This window comes from Corvus cornix, chromosome 2, assembly GCF_000738735.6.
Source record: "Corvus cornix cornix isolate S_Up_H32 chromosome 2, ASM73873v5, whole genome shotgun sequence".
Classification (NCBI taxonomy): domain Eukaryota; kingdom Metazoa; phylum Chordata; class Aves; order Passeriformes; family Corvidae; genus Corvus; species Corvus cornix.
Window position 1 is genome coordinate 75,911,648 of NC_046333.1, and position 25,161 is coordinate 75,936,808.

Here is a 25,161-nt window from a genome sequence, read left to right on the forward strand (position 1 = left end):
GTGGGTCACACATGACCACAGATCAGAAGTTGCATGGAGGGAAACACGTTTATTTCCACCAAAGCAGTAGCTCCGTCCGTGTTTTTTTCTCTTCAGAATATAAGCCTTCCTTCCAGCTTAGTCTTTGGCCCAGCACTCCATTTATACCAGGACAAAATATGTGTCTCTGGGTTGTGTCCTCTAGTAAGGTTAATTCACTAATCTCAGGGAAATATTTGATTTAGGTTGCTCCAGACTAAATGTGTCAATCTTTCTACTTTGAGACCTGAAGGTATTTTTTTAGTACAATAGGACAGTGCCCTTAGCAATTACAATATGTCTGATTGATTGGCTGTAATCTATAATACTGCAGGTATGACATTATCTTCTTGCCATAATGCTGTTCTTTGTGAGTTCAGCTAAGGTGCAATTTCATCAGGACTATTTCAGCACTTTGTTTCACTGAGCTTAACCTTAAAAAGACATTATTGATTTCCTATCTAAACCACAGTTTTGCAGACTGAAATAACTAGACAAATTTATGTTTATTATAAAAAAATAAAATATGCAATGTACGCAATAAACAAGCTGCTCATTACATGTCTTGAGGTAAGTTATACAAATCATAAACCACCTCGCCACTATACAGTTGCATTTTTACTGTAGCATGGAAGGAGCTCAGACAAAAATAAAGGAGAAACCTTGCTTAAATTGCAAACACAAAAGAAAAAGTAACCACTGCCTTTTCTAAAGAATGAGGATTTTGACTGCAATAGTTTATGAAAATATGTGCTTTATTTTAATTAATATTCATTTCGTTATTGAAATAATTCAAAGCAGGCTGTTAAGGGTGAAACATTGTAAGATGAAATGGTTTCTATTCTAAGTTAAATAAGTGCTAACTGAAAATGGCTTATGACTCTTTATGGACATTTTAATTAAAAAAAAAAGGAGTTTTGAAATTGTAAGCTTACAAGGATTGATGAAATTTTGCATTTGACATTTAAATTTGTCTATTTCCTGTATTTTCTGGGAATCTGTGACATTTGGCATGTATGTATGTATGTATGAACAACAAAACAGAGACAAATAATATTTGCCTTTAATTTATAAAATTAAAGCAGATACTTTTGTGAATGACAATATGAAAATATATTCACACCAGTTAATAAAGATCGACATGTGTACCACATGGGAAGAAAAAAAGGATCAGTGAGAAAAAGTGTCCAATAATTATGTCGCTGAGTGTGAGTGTTACACAGATGACAAAACCTGTCTCTTTTCTAAAACATTATTTTCTTGTCCTTTTAATTTGAAATTTAGAAAGGTAGGAAATAATCTAAAAGGAAAATTATTTTCACCAATAAGATTTGCATTTCTTTCTCTAGACAAGAGAGATACAACTGCAGTAGTAAGTGTCACTAATATGAGGCCTCTATTTCCTCCTGCACCACCTCATCTGTTGTCTGTGCTTGGCCGTAACTGCTGAAATTCACAGCAAGCAATAAAATTATTCAATTCATTGCTCTTGAATTTGGGAAATGAACAATCGTACACAAGAGACATGAGGATTTTTAAAGATGAAAGCGAGGCACAAATATTATTTAATCTTTTTTTAGAAACTGTACACAAAATGTCTCCTGGCTGTTTTTGCCATCTCCAGTTTAATCACTGAGTTAGTTTGGGAGCACTTCCATATTGACTGGCAAGTAGAGGGTTTTACTTGAGTGAAAGGTTTCTTGATGAGAAACATACATCTATTCATACACAGCTTTGATATTTGGTGAGTCTTCATGAAACACATCTGGTTCTGAACAACAAAACACAAATGAGGATTACTTTGGCTGAAGTTATTTGTAGATGGCTCTACTTTCTAGTTAGAAAAGCTGTTGTTGCCAGTCTAACTAGAGCCTGCCTCAGTTGCTCTAGTGACCTTATATTCTTATGTGGTAATGGTGGGCAAAACAAAGAAAACTATCAAAATAGAAGCTCTAGCATTAGTATTTCTAATATTTTAAAATCCATTAAGGTTTGTTTTTTTTTTTTTAGTTCATCGATGATCAGTAAAGAGTCATAGTCCTAGCAGCAAATGCAGGTAGGGTGAGAACAACTCAAAATGAGTTGTGAAAAGAGATAAATTACCAAGCATAAGAGTTATTTATTATTGAGCATTGGAGAAAGCCCAGGATAAAGTAGGTGATTCCAGAATACTGAGAGGTCTGAGCTGATGTTCTCACAGTTCAGAAGACTGATGGGTTATCTCTCAGTCCTGCTGTCTCTGGGACTACCAGCTAAAATTCACAAGATTAGTAGCTAGAAACCTGTTGGGCACAACTGCTGTCTGTCATTTTTTCCTGAGGATTGTATCATCCTCTGAAATTACATAATTCAGTGCTGTTAGAACAAATCTATTAACCTTTCAGAAGAGTGAAAATCTAAAAGTTGGACTATGGATTTCCACAATCTACTATGGAAAGGAATATTGGGGATTAAATAATTTTTAATACTATGTTGATGGAGACAGAGTCATTTAAATCTACTTTATAGAAGTTGCAAAAATTGGCAAGAGGAGATCCATATTTTCAATTTTAAGTGTCTAAAGTTGTACACCAAGTTCACATTAAGCAATTGCACCATTGTATAAACAATACACAAACAAATGTCTGCAAGAACCCACTTCAAAATTTCTATCTTCGAGTTAGTTTTGTAAATTATTGTATTTTTAGAGTTCTTCTAACACAAGAAACTATAATAAATTGTTTCAAATTTCTTATAATCAGGTTCTGACCAATAGCAGAAAGTCTTTTAATAATGAGATCTTAACTAAAGCATGCTTGCAATTTGAAGTAATTGATAGAATTCTTGACAGGTTCAGAAAAACATAAATATCCTAAGGATTAAGAAAATAATGTTACAGAGCACATTAAAATGGTGCTCAAATGCATTTCAGTATCTCGTGTTGCATACAAAATTATAAATATATTTGAGCCGCAGACTCAGATTTGTCAATTCTTCCTTTACGTGTATTGCTAATGTGTTGGAAAGTTTTGATTTATTTGTCTTTCTCTCCTTCCCCCCATTTCATATATTTATTCAAAAAGTGTAGAAGGACAGTAGAATGAAGGATTGTTTCCTGGTTGTCCATGCTTTAGCATTGACATTGACAGATTCCTAGCAGAAATGAAAATGTTTGTAATTTATCAAAAATAAAGATTCTAGATCATTGACAAGGTAGGTATAGATTCACCATAGGGCTTTTCTGAGCCAAACAAGACACAAGACAGAATAAAAATGGAATTGATGACACTGTGTCATCATCTGACCATCTTTGCAAAGGAAACTTTGTTCTATTCTGAAACAGTTTGTTTCTTTCTTTTAAATGATGATTAAACTGTAGAGCTGCATTATGTATTTACAGAGTAGTACTGGCCTGGATTTGAATCTCAGCAAAATAAACATTAATTATTAACCTGGAGTGAAATTTCATTTTACCTGAATAAACTTTCAAGAGTTCAATGAACCATGGAGACTTGTGCATTTACTGATGGATTTGCATTTTATAATGAAAGTTTTTGCCCTTTTTTTTTTTTTTTTTTAAACAATTATTTCCCTTATATTCTTATGCATGTTTGTGAATTAGAAGTGATTATTTCCCAGGTAAAGGGTGATGGCTCAGTCATAAATGATCTCCTGTAAGTATTGCTAATGATGACAAAGCTGACAAAATATATATAAATAGTTGCTTACAGAACCATTTTATTATTTTGCAATCAGAATATTTTTACACTGCTCTTCTACATTAGTTTTTCTATCAGCCTCAGCATTGTAGAGGTACACTGTTTTTGGAAATATGTAGCATCTGATGTTGTTATGTTGCCAAACCCTCTAAAGTCATCACTTTTTATATGCTAGAAAGCCAATTATTAAAACATATCTGTGAAGCTATAATACTTTTATTATTGTAAGTCTTAGAAATGCCAGACATAATTAGACTCCACTCCAATGTTAGGCACTTCATAAATATGTTTACTGGGTACTGACAGAATATATCACACATTTTTTGTGCTGTAATATATCTTTGTGGCAACCTTCCTATGAATGTGCTTACAAGGGCAATCACACTCAAAGATAGGGGACATCATTTTCATCTCACTTTGGTTTTATGCCAGTTAAAACTCAATAGAGTAGTCCAGATACATGAATGGTATCAATCTATAGGCACAATTAACATCAGAATTGATCTCTTAACTAGTATAGAAAATACATTTCTGCCAAGAACAATTGAATAGGGAGAGGAAGTGGCTTTGGCAGTCAAATACAAAAATCATAGCTTTAATCAAACTAAATAAAGTCGAATTATTAGTAACTTTATAACAAGCAAAATATTTGACATGAAATGATAGGGTTTGGGGGCTTTTGTAATAGAATTTAACAAAAGCAAGCTAAGGTCACTTTATTGGAGGGGAAATGCTTTCATCTGTTTGCTGCTTAGTAGTCTATAGAGTATAGTTCTTGTCCATATGATGACATATATCTTCAAGAAATACCAACGTTCAGCTCCCATATATGTATTTTCTACATATATTTCTCACATTCAATCAGAATGCTCTCATGACTAATTCACAGAATATTTGGGTTTAGCTTAGGTGATTTGGTTTCTGTTCCCCCTCTTCATCTGCAACTTCATATAAGCAACCTCTGAAGTAATGGCACTGAGATTCCAATTTTCAACTTTGTGAAGATTCCATCTAAACAGCCAGAAGGCCACTCTAGGCTTCTATACTGGTTTTGCCTGGGACAGAGTTAGTTCTCTTCATAGTTGCTAGTACAGGGCTGTGTTTTTGGATTTGTGCTGGAAACGACATTGATAACACAGGGATATTTTATTGATCCCTGATCAGTGGTTACACAGAGTCAAGGCCTTTTCTGCTTCTCACACCACCCCACCAGCACATAGGTGGGGATGAACAAAAATCTGGGAGGGGACACAGCTAGGACTGATCCCAACGGACCAAAGAAATGTTCCATAACTTATGAAGTCATGCAGAACAATAAATTAGGGGGAAGGTTGGGAGCTGCTGCTTGGGGACTGGCTGGGCATTGACTCATTGGTGGTGTGCAATTATTTTCATTTGCATCACTTGTCTTTCTTGGGGTTTATTTGTCTCGGTTATTTTATTTTTCATAGCAATATTATTATTATTGACATTATTGATATTTTAATAATATTTCAATTCCTAAACTGTTCTTATCTGAACCCACAATTTTTCTCATTTTTATTCTTCTAATCCTCCTGGCTGAGGGACTGAGTGAGCAGCTGTGTGGTGGCTGCTGACAGATGTTAAACTAGGACAGTTTATGCAGCTTATTGAATCTTACACAAAGGGAGATAAAGGAGTAACTGGTTTGGATCATGTTAAGACTTCAGCAGGTAGAAACACTGATTTTTTTTTTTTTTCCCATGACAGTTACCTGGCAGATGTTATCCTTTCCAAGTGGTTGTTGTAGCTGCAGAGATGGGACCTGCTTAATCTGTTGAAAATCTTCTGACTTGTAGGATGGACAGATTGAGAATTAAACTCCTTGCTAGTTTGAGTCTTATAATTGGTTTACTCGTAATCTCCCTCCTAACCCCTCTTTTGATATTACCAAGTAGTTCCCACCCTAACTAAAAAGGTGAAAAAAGGAAGAATTACTTTAATTTGCTAAGTGTCTAGATAGGTTGTGAAGCTCAAGAAAGTCAAACACAAAGAAATAAGGTAAATAAGAGTCTAATCCAATAGTATTTCTTTAATTAAATAACTTTGGGGATATTCACCTGACTGATTTGCCTAACTCAGAGAAAGATCTACCATATCCTTTTACCTATTCTTCAACAAGATATATCATCTCAAATGCTTTAGCAGTTAATTTTAGTAGATATCAAAAACACAGACTCATTTTTCCTATTGTTTTATTTTCTTATTGCAAGATATTGTAGAGAAACAAGATTACATGGTCAGCTATTACAGCATATCCATAGTCATAGTTGTTATCTGGCTTTTCTTCTGCTATGATCGACCATTTTACAGTACCGCCAAGCTTTTTCAAACCTATTTATGGGTAGGAAGATGGTTGCTCTACAGTAGCTCTTATTTCACATGAGCAAAAGCATTCTCTGTGCTGATAGATTTATGGTTAAGGTGGCTGCAGAAATGTTCCCACCATCAGTGCATAATGGATACCTTTTCAGAAAGCAATTTGCCTCCATTCATGGAGGTGCAATTACCAGCCTTGCTGGACTGATGACAGTTTTGAGTGCATCATGGAGCTTGAGTGTTTCCTGCTTGTGTGTGTGTGACAGTAGTGCATCTGTGGTCTGATCCAATTAGATACATCATACAGATCTGCACTGGTTTTGGCTGGGAGAGAATTAATTTTCTTCGTAGCCAGTATGGGGCTGTGTTCTGAATTTGTCTTGAAAACAGTGTAGATAACATGGGGATGTTTTAGCTGTTGCTGAGCAGTACTTATGTACTCAAGGCCTTTTCTGCACCTCACCCCACCTCACCAGTGAGGAGGCTGTGGGTGCACAAGAAGTTGGGAGGGAAGACAGCTGACCCAAGCTGACCAAAGGGATACTCCAGACCATACAACACCATGGTCAACATATAGAGCTGGGGGGCAGGGGAGGAGAAGAAGGAAAGTTGGAGTGTTTGGAGTGATGGCGTTTGTCTTCCCAAGTCAGCACTACGTATTATGGAGCTCTGCCTTCCTGAGGAGGACTGAACATCTGCCTGCCAATGGAAAGGGGTAAACGAACTTCTTGTTTTCTTTTCCTTGCATTTGTAGCTTTTGCTTTATCTATTAAACTGTCTTTATCTTAACCCATTAGTTTCCTAACTTTTATCCTTTTGATTCTCTCCTTGATCCCTCTGGGCATGAGTGAAGGAGCAGCTGGGTGGGGCTGAGTTGCTGGCTGGGATTAAACCATGACAAGATCAAAGATCATTTAGAGTTTCTTTTCAAATACTTCTCTACATGAGGCCTGATGTGCATACTAGTGATTGCAGAGGATCTATGGCTGTCCTCGCCACAAGGGATAACCTTTGCCATGCTTGGTGAGGTGATTTGTGTCTGCAGTACCATGACTCCCACTGATTAAGGGTTGTTGCAGCAGAAATGGCTTGCATAAATTTTGTATTCTGAAGGCATTCCTTTGCTCAGTCTGTTTAGATTAATGACAGTGTAGTCCAGGTCAGAATCAAAATTCTTGCAGGAGCAGCATTTACAATGTATTTTGTTATTCTCAATAAATAATTTTAGTAGTCATATTTTATTCATCATTTGCATTTCATGAGTTTCTAAGCCTGCAGTTTGGGGGACACAGTAAATATGATCAAGATTTCTTAATAATCATTTATTAACAGACTGGCCATGCTTGGTTCTGGGTCATTTCACTTTATCAAACTGGGGAAATGAATAAATGTAATCTCAGGTTATAAAAGCATGTGTTCATACAGGGTATCCCTCTGTAGCTCTCTTTATGGGTTAATTAGGTCCTGCATAATGGTACTTAAATCCATACGAGATAGTTTGAAGAAATGAGTAGCAACGGCTAATATTGAAAAACACCCAAGATCTAAGAATAATCTGACCTTCTTTACTTTTGTAATATATAGGAAAAAGATGCACTGAGGGTGCATGTCTGTTCACAACTCTCTCACTAGATAAGTATTTCTTTGTGAGCATCACAGGAAATAATATCCTAAAAATTTAGGAAATCTACCATCTTCGTTATGGTTTATTGTTCTGACTGGATTTCTAAATCCTTTTCTCCTCATTGTCTTAGGAGTTTTCTGGTCAGAGGTAAATAAGGGACTAATGAGTATCTGACAATATAAAAACACTAAGACAGGTTTTGACATCCATAGCTTAAAAAAAAATGCAAAACTATGAGCACAGACTAAAAGAAATATATATATATTAGCCTTTGAATTGCTGTCCAAGTTCCAGTGGTGCTATAAAATATATTCTATCAGACCAGGCCTCCTCCAAAGCCAGCAATGAAATTATGGGGAAGAAGAAGCAACTGGGGGAGAGCCTTCTGCCTCAGTTTCCTATGACACAAGTGTTACAGAAGAGCAAGTTGGGGTGATTCTTTCAAGTGCCAAAGTATGAAATTCTCAATTATTTGCCTTGCTGAACTTTAAATTAAAAAAAAAAGAAAAAATAAAAAGGAAGAAATTCTTCATGTTGAATTCTTTTGCAGCTGAAGAGGGCATCTGTGCTGCAATTGTGTACTGCGACATCCATTAGCCTCCCATTTTTCTCTGACCCTCCCATTCATCAGCTTTTTGAAGCTGTAGGAAATGAAGCAAGCACTGGCATTGCTCTTTCCTGACTCTGCAGTAGGCATTCTGGGAGGCTGTCTGGGAGTCCAACAGAGAAGGGGTTAAAGTGCTCCGTATCTTGCACTTGGTTACTAACCTTCCAGCCAAGGGGGAATTGCTCTCCTTTCATTGAAGTCTTTCAATCTCTTTGCATTACTTTTGGTGCTGTATAACATTTTAAAAGCTCCCTGACTGACAGACATGGCCGGAGGCAGAGCTCTGCTGGGAGAACTGTAATGTACAGAGTCTTCTCAGCAAAGAGAAGTGGTATGGCAATTAAATTGACTAGAGCATGATTTTGGTATTTCTGACACAGTGCAGACTATCCCACCCCTTTTTTTTTATATTTATTCCCACCTCCCATCTATGTCTGGGCAATTTAAATGGATACATTGAGTTGTTTGGTTTTATTTTTTGCTAGGTTTCACGATTACTATGATTTTGCCATAAAAAAACAAGGAATGCACTCTGCAACCATGGATCAGGAGAGGCACAAAAGTTTGGAAATCTTGGAAGTGAGCTATGGATGAACACAGTTTGAATGTGTTTTTACATATCACTGAATGCTTTAAAAAGAGAAGAAGAAAACCACATGTGAAGTGTTCAATAGAAAATAAATTCATACCAAATATATTGAATGCAGATGTCTGTTGTGGTTGGGTCCTGTCTTAAAATTTCTTTGCTGGAATAAAATCCATAGACTACAAGTGATAGTGCAAGTAAGAAGTTTCTACCCATTGCACAAAAGAATATTTTGCTGTAGATGAAAAACATTGAAATGCCTTGAACGTAACTTAGAAAAAACTTTTATTTAAAGGATTCTGAGCAGATGTGAGTTCTTTCCTCATCTTTTATCCTTTCTGAAGACAGAATTAAAACACTCACTAGATACCTTTCACCAGGTTTTTTACTTTCTTTTTTATTAAGACCTAAAACATAGCCTTTCAAATCAGAACAGAAAATCTCACCCTAAATTTAGCATAGGAAGTGCAGTTACTCTTCTAGGGTGGATTTTTTTTCAAGACTTGTTAGGTTTCCCAGGTTCCTGATTATAAATCCTTTCTATTTAAATACTTCAGCATGTACCTAAGAAATAAGAATTTCTATGTTATTTATTGTTATGGGTAGTAACAATATTATTCATAATGAAAATATAGCCTTTGGCAGTATTTGAAAATGAAAAATATATATGGTTAAGTGCTTTATTATTCCTCTTTTTTGAGGTCCATATAATGTCATTGATTTTTAAGTAGAACTCTATTGATTTCCTAAAAACCTAAGCTTAAAAATCAATGACACAATATGGCCCTAACAAAGTGGTGTATTCCATAGTGCTATAAATTGTATTTTTGTTTTTAAAATGTAAAATGCATGTATCTTAAGTCCTACAGGCAGTTATTTTTTATACCTGGCAACCAGCAAGCTGTAGAGAAGACTTGAAGAGACTTTTCTGGCAGAGAAAGTGAGCAAAGGATTCCTGCTCTGTACAGTAGGGTGAAAGAGTGGATCCCCTGTTCGCCAGTATTTTGTTTGTAAACCTGGAGTAAACATTTTTGATATCACTTATGGGAAACAGTTTTGTTTGATAACTGATCCTAAAGCAAAGGCTACAGCCCTGTCTCAGACAGACACAAAGGTAATGCTAAGCAGAGCAAGAATGAGGTATTCCTGTAATAACTGTGCAGTGTTCTAGAGCAGCTCAGTGCTACAATGAAAATAGCAATCTCTTTTAAACTGTGATTCTTAATCTTTTTGTCTGTCTCTAGAAACTAACTAGGTGTAAGAATTTTGATTAACGCTTCTGTGTAATCCTATGTAATTTGATGTTACATGTAAATCTCTTTTATAGGTCCCTTTAGATGGAATTTATTGCGGCAAATACCTTGTCATCAGAAGGATTAATGTCTGCATTAGCATTTCTGCAATAAAATCAGAAGCTAAGTGGTGAAGGCCACAGACACCTCAAACCTGGATTCCTCTGCTCTGCATTAAGTGCTGGAGTTTTTATTGCTTGCGGTAGGGAAGCCATTGCCAATGCTTACAAGGAACTGCTTATCCCTGCTTCTCTGGGTCCTGTTTGATGGAGGTCTCCTAACGCCACTGCATCCACAACCACAAGAGATTTTAGAAGCACAGCCAAGAGAAAATGTCCCAGTGCCAGGGAGAAGGTCATCTGCCCAGCGAGTCAAACGAGGCTGGGTGTGGAATCAATTTTTTGTGCTGGAAGAGTACATGGGCTCTGAACCTCAGTATGTGGGAAAGGTAATTTTTTACTATTTCTTTAAAAGTTTAAATGATAAAGACAAATAGTATAATCTATTATAAATGAGTACCTGTTTCTGGTGGGACAAATCGTCTTCAACTGTCAGTAGTTCCCTCTGCTCATTGCTTTTACCATCCAGCCCTTCCTGTAGTCACTATGTATTTTCTGTCTTTGTATCTTTGTCTTAGCTCCCCATTCTTGCTTTTGGAATTAAACAAAAACAACAGCAACAACAATGAAAATAAGCAAACAAAATAAGAGAGTTCTGAGATAAGTCGGTGTTTCACAACTAACTTTAATTGAGAGTACTGCAATAGCATATTTGATTTTTAGCAATAAATATTGTTATGATATCAAGAGGAAAGATTTAAACCTTAAGTCTCAAGCCCAGAACACACAGTCATTCCTGTGGTTGATACAGTTATTTCAAGTCAGTTTTCAGCTAATGAAGATACTTCTTTTTTGGTTTGTCATCTTATGTGTCAGAACCATTTACTTTTATTTCTGATTGTCTAGATTGTTTTCAAGTATTTCTAATATGTTTTATTGCTTCATAATTCAAATTTAAATAGATTTTTTACTGTTTTCAGACATGCGCAATAATGTATGCAGAGAATTTTTGCAATTCCCTCTCTCATTATATGACCACTGTTTCTGTAACAGGGCATAAGTAATTGACAGACAACTGTTTGAGGGGTGTGGAGTGGTGAATTTAAATAATAGAATTTTCAGATAGAAAAGCTGAAAAGGACACCTGAAAAAATCTTAGCAGAGTATATAAGTGGATGCTGTGGATAATTTTCAGTTTTAGTAAAGGACCTTACTCAGTGAAAATAACAAGTCAGGAATTTGTTTCCTGGGCCCCCAAATGCCACTTTCCTAGACAGCAAGGTTTCAAATTCACCTACCATAAAAATGAGTCATCATGCTTCAGTTTTTACTTTAATACCATTGTGTACTTTTATTTTTTTTTAATGTAAAAACTGGGAATCTTGATTGGTTTTTTTTCCCCCCTAAATATAAATAAATCAACAGAAAACTGATTTTTCCTCCTACACTTTCATAAAACTATTCTGAGGATGTATAAACAAAACACTAGATTATTTAGCAAAGCAGCCAAAAATATACTTGGATATTACACATGTAGACATTTGTGTTAAGCATTAAAATATATTGGTCAAAGCAATTTGCAAAGCACTGTGTTTTTATCACAAATATAATGAGCTTGTTTTAAGTCTGAGGAAAAGGGGACTACATAATGAAAAATTTCATATTTGTGATATCCAGCTGATACAAATTACACTTTCTCTTAACACATACCTTTGTTCTGGCACCTCGCTGAAGATGCCAACAAGGACTCTCATCAGATTCAATTCTGTAGCACAGGAAATGTGATTGCTGTGCTTTTAACGTCAAAACACGGAGATGTTACTGCTGCATCACTTTATTTTCATTAGTCTTTATTCCTTTATGTAAGGTTTCCTTGGTAGTCATTTAGGGTCAGTTCTAAACTGCCAAAATAATGTTAATTTTGCACAAAATGGACTATTATCAATGAAATTGTGGATCAGCTTCTTCCTTTGTCCTGTTTGTGCTCCACCGACTTTAAGTTTATAAGCAACTTTAGAACTAATGGTATATTTTCATTAAGAGTAACTCTTATCACAGATTTACCTAGAATATTTTTACCTCTTAAGAGTTTTTTGAACTGTTACAAATTGTGGGACACTTTTCAAGTATGAGAAAAGTCAAAAAGTCAAACCCTGTTTTTAACATCAAATCACCTGCTTCTAGAATAGAGCAATTAATTCTAAGTGATAAGTTTTTTTCAACAATGTTTGTTTTGATGTTTATCACAACTTATTTTAGCTATTTACTTTAATATATCAGAGAAAAACCAACAAACCCTGCCAGTCTTTGTATGTCATCTTTACTGAATCTCCTACAAAAACACAACACAAAAAATAAACAAAAACAAGATAGAGATGTTTGTGTTTTCTCCTTATTTTCCACAAAGCTCTTGGTGAAGGTATAACACTGAAAGAGAGAAGTTCCTTAGAGAAATTGTGCTTTTAAATCTAAACAGCAAAAGCCAAGCTTCATATAAGTTCAAACTATTGTCAACATATTAAAATATATACACCAGTTACTAATCAATATCTTTAGATCTTATGCAATTTTTAAAAATCACATAAATTTTTTAAGGTGCTAAATGCAATCGAGTTCTTGATCGATTGCAGAACTAAATATGCAGAAATAAAACATTCACCATAATTAAAGGTTTATTCCAAAAGCATATATTTTCAATTTAATTATTTTTATAATGCTACTGTTCTATATTTTAAAGTGGTAATAAGTATATGATAAAGTATAGAATAGTTCATATGACCTGAAATCACAAGGGTTTTATCTTTTTCTAGCCGGGATATCTGGATACCGGTGCAGAGGCATTTATATTACTTATTGTAGAAATACTGCACTAATAATGTCACAGTAATTTATAAATAGGAGTTTAATATCTCTATTAACTAAGCTGACAGTTTCACTAAACAGCTGAGGATGAGTAGCTAATTTTTCAAACCTTCTGTAAGAGAATACAGATTTACAGCAATAATGTCTTCTGTTATCGGGCAATTCATGCAATTCCTTTCACATCTGTTTTTAGACAAATGTCTCAAGAAATATCACGTTGCAAATAAAAATATAGTTTAGAAACTGATGGGGATTAGTCTATCTTACAGGTGGTGATTTTGAAATAGTGTTTGAAGCTTACACGTTAAAAGCATTTAACCTGAATATTGAAGTTTGGGAATCCATTCATGTAACCCGGAAAAGGAGTAAAAATCCATCAGATTGATAAACAGAAGATAAACCTCTTTGCTCAACATTCATTAAGTAGATCCAGTCTAAAAAGCAAAGTTAGAGTATGGAGTTACCATGTGACCCATGAAAATGGACAGGATGTTGGGAATAAAATAAGGCTTGCTCATTTACTTTGCAGTGCTTTACTTGTTTTCCTAGTACTGTGAAGCTCCAGAAGGCGAGGCAAAAGCAGCACATATATGGATGAAGACAAAAAAGTTCATGGTTTTTTTTGTGCTAAAGCTCATATCTCAGTGAATGGTGAGAGAAATCATCTGATTATCAGGTCCTCAAGCATGAACAAGTCCCAGCACAGTTTATAACCACAAACAAGGTAGCAGTTTTAATTGCCCTTACGCAATGATAGCTGAAGGGGTGCAGCCCCACCAAAACCCTACAAATATGTCTGTAACCTTTCTTTATTGCTGTGTTTCAACAGTGACATGCAGAGGCAGCAAAATAAACTGAAAGTTCAAGAGAACAAAATAGACAACAACATTAGTTCTTCATGATCAAGATAATGCTGGCAAGGGTTTTAGTTGTGCTGCATGTGGCATGCTTCTCCTTATATACATCTTTGCATTCCTAGCGTGCAAATGCATCACAACTTTCTTGTGTTGTACACCTGCACAATTGCTTCTAGTAAGAATTTTTGTTTTCTGTTCTCAGGTTTGCTGAGACAGGCATATGGTAGCTTGTACTGGATGCAGAATGGGTGCATAGGAAAAGATTGCAAAGCCCTCTTCAATGTAGTGGCCATTTCTCTTCTATTTTCCAGTGTGGGGAAAAAAAAACAAAAACCCCATAACCTCATCTTACCATATATTTTTTGCCCATGAATAACCTGTGGTTTACAACAGTTTGTTCTTTAAACCTCCGTCACATTAATGCATGCTCACATACAAACTTCTATAGATATTTTTTGTTAGGAAAAAGATGCTGAAAATTTAATATTCACAACTGCTCTATGGCAGTACAGGGAAATGAAACAATATGGTATTTTTCATCTGACTCTGTCCTGAGAAAGCTTCATCATATTCAAAGGTTTGCCCATATATCAAGGCAAAAAGAGTGCTGATTTGGAAGAAGCAGAGCTCTATATCTGTGACCAGAACAGAGTGCTTCTTTGAAACTTAATAATTTATCCTCTGCATCTGAAATATGAGCATAGAATTCACTTATGCTTTTTATAGTGGATAACTTTTAATATAATGAAATTAATGTTGACCAACTTCCATCAGGCTTAAATCAACACTTACTTCTGAATACACACTCTCCTTTTAGTTATTTTCCCTCATGGGTGAGTGTCCGGATGACAGGGCAGTCTCTAAAGGAAATTTTGCACTGCTTGTTTTGAATCTCTTCAGACAAACAATTTTACAGCGCAGTGGCTATCATTTTGGCATTATTCATAAGCACGGAGTTAACTTGAAAAAAAAAAAAAATTAAGGAAAATAAATACCTGCAGTGAATTTGAAAGCTACTGCTCTTTGAAGAAAAAAAAAAAGCTTAAGTCTGTTCATAACTGTACCCTGATTAAACGTATATTTTTGTAACTATATTTCTGCGGTATTTCTAGTAAGATGATCACAATAATATTTCATTTAAAGTCATCAAAAGGTCTTTTTGTAACTTATCAGATTCCATTCCCACAACTGAAGTAACAGCATTAGAGATAGAAGTATATTATTTCCATTAGGCATTTTCACAGTGCCATCATCAAGGAGATGGAAATTGTTTCAGGGACTGCTGCTAGTAATGTATTAATTGACTCCCATGATGCAGGACATCACAGTTACTAACTTCTGGATTATTTTAATATGAAAGATATGCTAAGTATAAGAATGAGCTTGTTCGGTGCATTGAACACATACCTCTGTCTGCTGACATCAAAGTGAAATCTTGCTGGGCCTTTGTGGTCTTTAGATAATAATTTAAAGTGTAATCAGGCATGATCACATTAAACTGGCTTACTAAATTGGCTTATGGAGTTTATGCCCTGCACATATTAAAATAAAAGCACTGTCACAATTTATTACAGATAAGGAAATTGATGAGGAGAAATGAAATGGTAAAAAAGGTGCAAGGGGAAGCAGAACTTGTATCAGAACTCTATATTTCTTATCTTGCTCTGTTGAGCTGAGACCTTTGTCTCTCCCATTTATGTCTGTGTGGTGAAAAAAGTGATGACTTTAAAAGCTTTGCATCCTGTATATTGCATAGAGTATGTGAGACACAAAGTAATTTTGACAGTTGCACATGAAAGTATGAGAAGGAAGTGGAACCAGGGAAACACAAAACTCCCATGAGCAAGTCAGATTTGCATTTAATGTTTACTCCTGAAAGCTTACCTTTCTACAAGGTGTACAGAGGCATACCGCAGAGATGAACAACTTGCAACAGAATGTTTCTTATTGATCTAGTGGCTTCACTTTGTTTATTGATTTGTTTAGGTAGTTCATAACAGGAAAATTAGGAGAGTAGTAGTAGTAAGACCTCTTGCCTGTGGTCCTTGCATTGATGAAAATTATATGAGATATTTAGAGCTGAAGCAGAAAAGAGGACTATGTTTTCACTGAATGCATGAGAGATGAGAAGGAGTGAGCTCAGGACAAGGAGATACCAAACTAAAAAGGAAGGATCAACTTCTTGAGCTGTCACCCACATTTTAGAGGATGTAAGAGGTTGAGGTTGTTGTTCTGAGCATTTAAGGAGGTCACAAACTGGAATATTTCAAACTAAAATTTAGCAGGCTGTATTAGGCAGGAATTCAGTGATCACTGTAGAAGATTCAGAGCCTGTGAATGGTCTGAATCTGAATTCAGACCCTGTTAGAATGAATGACTGGGTCTCTCAAGGCTGCTGAACACAGCTGAGTGTATGGTGCTAATGGTGCTTGCGTGTCTGGAGTTTATGTTGCCAACACAGAGGGAGAAATACAAATGGGCTTGTAGAAATTAAACTGCTAAAGAAGAATCTTATACCTATTGTAGTTTTATTTGGAATGCTTCTGTATGAATGGCTTCATCTGGACAGGAAGTTTATTTAAATAAGGAAATATGTGAAAGGATAGTTTATAAAATATTTAGAAGTTCTTCAAAGGACTCGAAGAGAATAGACAAACCAAAACATAGTCTCCTCTTTTAATTCAAAAAAATGTGAAGATTTTAAATTTGTTTAATCTAAATATGGATGATAAATCTAAATCTAAATATGTGGCTGAGAATTTCTAATTCACCTGGTAGACTTGGGCATGGTGTTATTGATAGGTCAGACACGAGCATGTATTCTGTTTGTCAGCAATGTAAGCTGAATTTATAACTAGTGAAACATTATACCATCAATTAAAATTCAGCTGGGATCACGAGATCTCCTTTCTGGAAGAGCATCAGAATACCAAGTAAGAAATTAAATAGCATTTGCCAGGCAGCAAAATGTGGGAAATTATTAAATACCTGTAGCCATTCCTGTATCTGAGTAACAATGTGTAAACTCAAGTAACAAGAAGGTTCAAAAAGGAATAAAATTTATGGTTGCTGCAACATGCAAGGTGTTAAGAAAAAAGGGGATAGCATAATGCCTCACTTAAACGTGCTACAAAAGTATAAATTGTCAGCAGGAAAACAAAACAATTACAGAAATATTAAAGAATTGCTAAGTGGCAGGAGACTAGATTAAAGCTCAAGATTTCCTATATATGAGACAGATTGCTTTCTTCTCAATGTGAACTTTTTGTTTCCTTTTCTCATTGTAGAGGGATATGTATTTAGTATCAAAACAATAACTTAAAAAAATGAAAACCAGAAAGTTTCAGAAGTATAAATAATTCATAATTCTACTTAAACAATTGTTAAAATGTGAATATTTATATAATTCAGATACTTACACAGTTTTCACTGGAAAGCAGCACCACAGAAAGGAACCTGAGACTCTTGGTCAATGGCAAGTTGGACAGGAGTCAGCAGTGCCCTGGCAGCCAGGAGGGCCAGTCCTGGGGTACATTGGGCACAGCATCACCAGCCGGGCAAGGGAGGGGATTGTCCCACTCTGCTCTGCACTGGGGCAGCCTCACATCGAGTGCTGGGGGCAGTTTTGGGTGACACAATAAAAGAAAGACATTAAACTATTAGAGAGTGTCCAAAGGAGGGCAATGAGGATTGTGAAGGGCCTTGAGGGGAAGCCATATGAGGAGCAGCTGAGGTCACTGGGTCTGTTCAGCCTGGAGGAGACTGAAGGGAAACCTCATTGCAGTTACAACTTCCTCATGAGAGGAAGAGGAGGGGCAGGCACTGATCTCTTCTCTGTGGTCACCGGTGACAGAACCTGAGGGAATGAGCAAGTTGTGTCAGGAGAGGCTTAGGCTGGATATTAGGAAAGGGTTCTTCACCCAGAGGGTGGTTGGGCACTGGAACAGGCTCCCCAGGGAAGTGGTCACAGCACCAAGCCGAACAGAGTTAGAGGAGCATTTGAACAATGCTCTCAGGCACATGGTGTGACTCCTGGGGCTGTTCTGTGCAGGGAAAGGACTCAAAGATCCTTTTGGGTGCCTTCCAACTCAGAATATTCTGTGATTCTGTGACTAAAATTGCTTCAATAAAATGCAAATAATTATTTATAAATTTTTGAAAATATAGCATGAAAAATCATCACTGAAATTCAAAACTGATGTATGAGTATAAAACTGAATATAACAAAATTAGAAGTTTTTTTTTTTCAAGCAAAATGATAAATATCCTGAAACAAAAACAAAACAAAACAAAACACAAAACAAAACAAAACAAAACAAAGCAAAAAACCAACCAAACAAAAAAACCCCCACAGCTAGAATCAATCAAGCAATTATTAATGAAGCATGCTTGATAAGAAAAATAAAGAATAATTTCCAGTCAAGTGTCCAGCACCAGCTTATAGGAGAAGCTAATGAGTTGGAAGGTTATCCCATCTTCAGTCACTGCAGTTAATATCCTTGTATGAAGTCATAAACCAACATGATGGGGATTTGCAGTCTCGTCAACCACTGCCATTACACAGCACGGTTTGTGAGTTAGGGCCCTGAAAGTGTTTTAACAGCAGATGTCCTAAAGTGCAAAAACCTCTGTTCTTCTGAAGGTGATACATCAAACCACAATTTCTGTTGTCTCACATAGAAAGCAATGGACTTGGAGCAAGTACTGGTTTTATGGCAATGACCATTTCCCTTTCAGCAACATTTTATGTCCCACACATTCTAAATGACCTGTCTCTCCTCTCCCTCTAGAGATAACCATCCCCTAATCCTTCTTTCTGTCTCCCCGTATCTGATATCCACTCTGCTGCAAAAGTTACAGTCACTATACTTGTGTAGGATCTGTTACATATCCTATTAAATTCTTAGGAATGAACCCAGTTAATAGTAGCTTTGAACTCCACAGCTTCTCTTCCAGTTTCAAACAGACCTTGAATACCCAAAAACTTGCTTATATTTTCCATGTGTTAGTGACATGAATTGTCTTTCATAAATGAGCCTTGTCTTTACTGCGTAATAATTAGTTCATAAAAAAGAGTAGATTGCATATTTCTCTACCTGGGTAAAAAATGTGTAAAACTCAACATGAAAAGTCAAAAAAGGTCTTAACAAAGAAAAGGGGAATGTGACAATATTAAAACTGAGGAAATAATAATAATATATAAAAATAACCAAATATTATTTAGATGTCCCAGTAGTGGAAAATAATTTTGTAATAGGAACACTACGGCATAGTTTTCTCTGTTGTCACTTGCTTACGATCATTTAGTCAATCTAAATGGAGATTATAAAATCCCAAATAATCCAATAACCTTGTAGAGGCATTTACAGACTGATGATGCTGTTTCTAAAGGTTGAAGATGATCTAAAGCATAAAAACAATATGGTGCAAAATTGCCCTTTTCATTCCAGTACTTTTTTTTTAAACTGTTCCTTTGTTTAGTTCACTGTGTGGTACCTGCACATGTTCTATGACTGCTGCATGGCAGCGATGCATGTGCTCTATAGGCAGGAGAGGGTGACTAAGGAGAAAGGTGATTATGTCCACACTGCTGGTGACATGTCCCTCCCCCACCCAGCCCAGGGGCTGAACTCATAAAAGATAAAAAAGGGAGGAGAAATGCTGAAAGACATACTAATATTTGAACACAATGCCCACCAGCATTGGCGCATGCTGAAATTAAAACTAATGTAGTTTTAATTGTTAGTAACTAACTTCAATTTAGTCTTCATCTGGAGAAGGTTTAGTTTCATAAGTACATAAATACAATGGGTTTTGTCTAAACAGCTGTGTGTGGTAGTCATTCTTGCATTAAAACAAGAGAAATAAGTGTGTGTAAAGAACAAAGCAAACTTGGAAAAAACTCCTGTCTTCTAGTACCAGCTGTAAGTATAGAAATTATTACCTTGTGTACATTGTATTTATTTTAGCTGTCAGTCCCTGAACATGTAAGTTAGAGTTATTATTGATTCTGTTATCAATGATTGATACTGTAATGCCATTAAAGCCTTGCTACTGCTTACTAAAAAAATAGATTTTCAGTAGCAGATGGATTATTTGCTCCTATTGTTGTGAAAATACTTAACTGACCACTGAAAAAAACATTACTTTGTTTCACCCTGGACACTATAATGCTATATTTGGTATCAGTAAGGATTTAGGCTAGAGCCTATGTTGCTTAATGTCATCATAAATTATCTTGGAATGTGTGAGAATATCCAGGGGAGTGTTTGCTCTTCAAATTAAGCTACTGGAGTTACTAAAGACAAAGGCTACATGGAAAAAATGGGAAAAGGACCTTATGAAACAGGACTAAAATACGACAAGAAATCTGATATAAAGTGCTACATACTGTGGGAGGAGGGAAATAATTCCAATTTCATTAAAAAATTGTTGTGCTCTGTGGAAATGATAATCTCTCTCAAATGAGATCTTGTTTCATAATAGCTGTATGCACATTTGCTTAGTGTGCAGCGAGTACCAAAAAAAGCAAATGGAATGTTAGAAATTCTTAGCAGCAGCAGAAGGAAATAGATGTCATTAATACAGCTTTGTTTCTAAATTTCTGGTGAGTGTCTATCTTCCACACTGTGTGAATTATTTCTCTCTAGTCTCAGAGGACATGTGTCCCAAATAACTGGGAAAAGTACAGACAAGGATAAAAGGTTAACCAGGACCTTTGGACTGACTGGTCAGTGAGGAATAACTGAATAAGATAGGTTTCCTTAGCCTGGAAAAGAAACAAAGAGGAAGAGGTATGATAGGTCACAAAAATATCTAGAACACAGGGGTGAGACTAAAGGAGAGGATTCCCTCCTTCACCAGTGCAAGATAGAAGGCAGCAAACAAAGCCAACAGGTGGCACATTCAGAGGAAAGAAAAGGAAGTGATTCTTCACAAAATGAATCAATCCAAAATAGGTAGCTCCATGCCATGGGTCGCTGTGGAGATAACAGAACCTTTCATGTTTGTGATAAAAGAACGAAGAAATTAATAAAAAATCAATTTGCCAAAGGCTAATAACTATAGTTATCACCAATATCTGCCCGAACTACTGGACACTTGGAAATTATGTGGTGAACTGTGCTTTCTCTGACCTTCACCTTTACCAGAGACAGAGTTCTGGGTTGGAGGCCACTTGCACCCAGCGCAGCACACCATGCTTTGGGGACCGAGGATAGTAACAGACATTCTCCTCCACCTAAGATAAAATAATATGAAGTGTTTATATTAGTCATGTTCCCAAAAGTGACTTATTTAACTTTGTTGAAAATAGTTTGGACAGTTTAATGGGCATAGAATTTCATCAAGTAACAAATCAGTTCTGAATAGAAAAATACATTGTATTAAATAACTTTTCTCCTAGTGAAAAATATAAACATTTGTCTTCATATGTAAAATGCAAACATCTGCAGTACTTCACGTAGCAATTTACTAATTGTTTAGTAATGGTGCTGTGTTAGTAATAATATTAGATTCGAAAAACATAAGACAGTAGTGCAGGTCACTATACTAACATAATGCCAAGAAAAATGTCTGGTTAGCAAGGGGCTTGGGATGTTGTTGCAAATCTTCATGCCTTTCAATATCTCATACTGCCAGCCATTTCACACTAACTTCTTCTTTAGTTTTCTAGTCCATGTCACTGATGGAAGATTTTCCTTAAGAACATCCTAAAAAAGAGCTGAGCCTCTTCAGGACCCCTTCAAGTCCCTCAGAGGATTCCTTCTGTCTGAAGCTGGCCTAAGAACAAAACACTTTTGCTACGCTGAGAATGCGGCCCACACACTCAGTTCGTGGTTGGTTTCTCTCTGACTCTGAGCAAGAGGGAACTAGCTCAGCCTATGCTCAGGACAGCTTGGGAATGGGAGGGGACTTGGTCAGGTGCAGTAAAACCTCCCAGGCAAGCTCATCATCTACATGCAGCATGAATGTGACAGCCCTTGAACCGCAGTGGTACCTACACTCAAACTCAAACATGCTTGCAAAAGACAGACAGATACAAAGCACAAATATTCCTCTATGTCTTCTTGCTAGGATATTTATTCTCTTATGCAAATCTTATGGCATTCTTATAAAATGCAGTCGGTGATTTAAATTATGCCTTGCAATCTGCTTCATGAAAATAAAATGACCTCTTAAAGGGGATAAGAGTCGTGATCCTGTCTTGTTATTCTAACTGCCTGATAAGCTGAAAATTAAAAAGTAAATTAAAGGAATTTTTTTTACACCTTCTGCTTTACTTCTGTGGAAGAATTCCTTGTTCTTCTTGCAAGCTTAAAAATCTTCAGAGTTCTGCATATGTTTGCAAACAGTCTTTATATACAACATCCCACATACATTGAAGAAGAGTAGGTGGTTTATGTGCTGGTTGAATAAGAATTTAGGCCTGTCAAGAATGTGTATACCAGCCTTTTGATTTTTCTTTAATTTTTGGGTCTTCAAAAGCACATTTCTCGTGTTCAGTTCAAGCTGTCCTTTAAAGAAGCTTAAGGTGAGACAAGATGAGAGAGTTCTCTGTTCCAGTATCCTAGAGGATAATGTCAATAAATGAGTTTTAATTAGTACAGCCTTTTTTCTGTCACTATGGCAGTGAGTAAACCATAGTCCCTGATGATGATTCTATGCCATTCAGCAGAGTTTGTTCTATTCAAATTTTTTCTTATAGCACAGGTTTTCAGGAGTCATGTCTGAGTAAGATGTTGATAACAGCTGATTCTGAATCTTTTATGTTTTCTTGTACCTTGGTGTCAGTGTAAAATTACTGCGTTGAAGAAATACAGGATTTTAGTGTTTCATAATGCAGGATCCAAAGATATATATTTTTTTAGTGTGTCAAGTTGCAGATTTGGATAGTCAACAAGAGTTACTGTGTCAAAAAAAATCAGCCTATAAATATTTATGTATTATTGCTGATATGATTTAAGGATTATAATAAAAGAGTGAGATAGGACAGTCTAATTGCTGTAACAATGTTATTTTTTTCTTACTGTGAGAACTGAAGCATAAACTGTGGAGAAAAAGCCAAGGAAAAAAGGTCTCATTGACGTTATTAGTACAGTATATATTTTCTAGAAACAAAGAGTACTTTTCAGCACTGTCATATAAGCCAGTTAATTGCTCCTGCTTGTCAAATCCAGCTGTATCAGCCCAACAGCAGGTAACTGATACTAGTTTAATTGATGCCAATATTAGAGTCCAAGAAAATAATCAATGAGTGTTTGCAGAATCAGAAGATTCCTGCGCAAGCCTAATGAATTCTGGCAGAAAGCATTTGTGCAGATTAAGAACTATTATAAAGATGCTGAAAACTTGAAAAACTGACCAGTACCACAGAAAATTTCTTTTCAGTAAAGGTATGTGTCACTGTGGCATTTTTAAAAAGTAAAATATTTACTTATTTTGAGTAATTTATATGCTAATAGACTAATTTGATATTATCAAGAAGTTAAAAGGCAGAAACACGTTTATGATTTATATTAGAAACAATAACTTGAGCTGCTTTTTGTTTGTATAGCAAATACAGAACCAAAAATAAGTCATCGTTTCATTTGGATGCAAACAAGATTGGGTTTGGTTCTTTTTTATGTACTATTTTATTTACTCTATTCACCATTTTGACGTGTTTACTGCACTGGCATATCTGAAAGCTTTTGTAAGGTCTGGTTCTGAAGTGCACTTGATCATTCCTTCTTCTGCAAGCTGAGTCTCCTCTTGCCAAGGGAGTGTGGTAGCAAATATAGCATAATTTTATTACCAAGGGTAGTAAAATTAGATATATTAACAAATTAAAAAGAAAATTAATGTCTAACCTATTATTTTGTTTTGGAGCAACACCTTTTTAAAAGAAATTGTAATTGATACTACAAAATAATGAATTGTTCTGTCCACTTGGCTTATTAACCCGTCTATAAAGTAGAGTGATTCAAAGGAGTGCTTTTATGGGCCTCATCACTAAGGCATCTGGACATTTCAATGACTATCCTTGCAGTGGCTCTGTGAGGCAAGAAAGTATCAGCTCTCTTCCCTAAGTAGGGAGTTGAAGCCCAGGAAGACTGAATTACTTGCCTGAGTAATTATCAAATGAAATTGGAACCTTAAAAACTAGAAAGTCTATCCTTCTAATTTTTCTAATTCCTCTTATATGTGAGTGTTTTTTATATAAATAATGGTCTACAGTTTGATATTGCCTGAATTGTTAAGTAGGGAGTTGTGTCTCCATCGAAGGACACAGTAACAGAGAGCTGGGCAGATCTGCCTACCTGGAAATGAAATAAAGGTTTGCTGATTAAATTTCCCTACATCCAGCACTGCAGTGCTCTTTAGATTAAATAGTTAGCTTCCAAGTCCATTCCTAGTCTTGACATTAATAATGTCAAATTTGTAACTGCAAGGTAAAAAGTAAGGTAAAGTAAGCTCAAGGGGAAGAGGGAAGGGGATTAAAGGTCAGTGCTGCCAAGTCCTCATGAGCCTACTGTATTCATAGATCATCAAACTAGATCACAAAATTATTAAAATAACCGAGAAAACAGACAATCAAGAGTCCTGGGTTCGTAACAGTCTGTCTGCATTGTGCTTTATGGGTCTTCACCTTCTAATAGATTGTTAACATGTTTCTTTAGGGAGCCCAGCCCCAGAGACTGATTCTGAAGCACTGGCTGCCTCAGTGTATTAAATAATTCTGACAGGCTGCTCATTTTCTTTAATTATCTGCAAGTATCAGTGGTTAAAAACTTGTAAAAGATAATGGTATAAGTAATTATCCTATTGATATTACTTTTCCTACAGACTATACAAGATAATAAGAAATATGTCCTGAATTTGATCACGTTTTATGCATTGTACAGATATTTTTGTATTGTTGGGGAAAAGGTAAAATGGTATTTTTCTGGGAGGAAAAAGGCACGTGAAATCCCTCTTCCTGATATCTAGGACAGGAACCAAAGATTCTTTCATTCTGTATTTTCATGGGGAGTCTACTGGTATGTTTGTTAGAGATGGACAGTCCATATACTGAATTAAATAAATAGGAAGAAATTATTTGCTTCAGTAATTTATCTGCAGTGTTAGTTTCCAGTATTGTAACTCAAACCGAAGGAAAGAAGTAAATTACAAAGATTAAAATGGGTAAATTTCTTCAAGGACTTTGTAAAGCCATTGATATACTATCATGACAATG

General features: G+C 35.8%; 1 protein-coding gene across 2 annotated transcripts in view; it reads left to right on the top strand.

The window, feature by feature from the left end:
* Nucleotides 1-25,161, top strand: part of LOC104689844 (cadherin-12) — a 228,632-nt gene that overhangs the window by 57,336 nt on the left and 146,135 nt on the right. For both annotated transcript variants that reach the window (XR_002045599.2, XM_019286292.3), the window contains one exon: nt 10,201-10,613. Coding sequence is in view for 1 of the 2 variants with exons in the window: in XM_019286292.3 (XP_019141837.1) it covers nt 10,386-10,613 (228 nt within the window). In the remaining variant the exon portion in view is untranslated. The remainder of the gene's footprint in view (nt 1-10,200; nt 10,614-25,161) is intronic.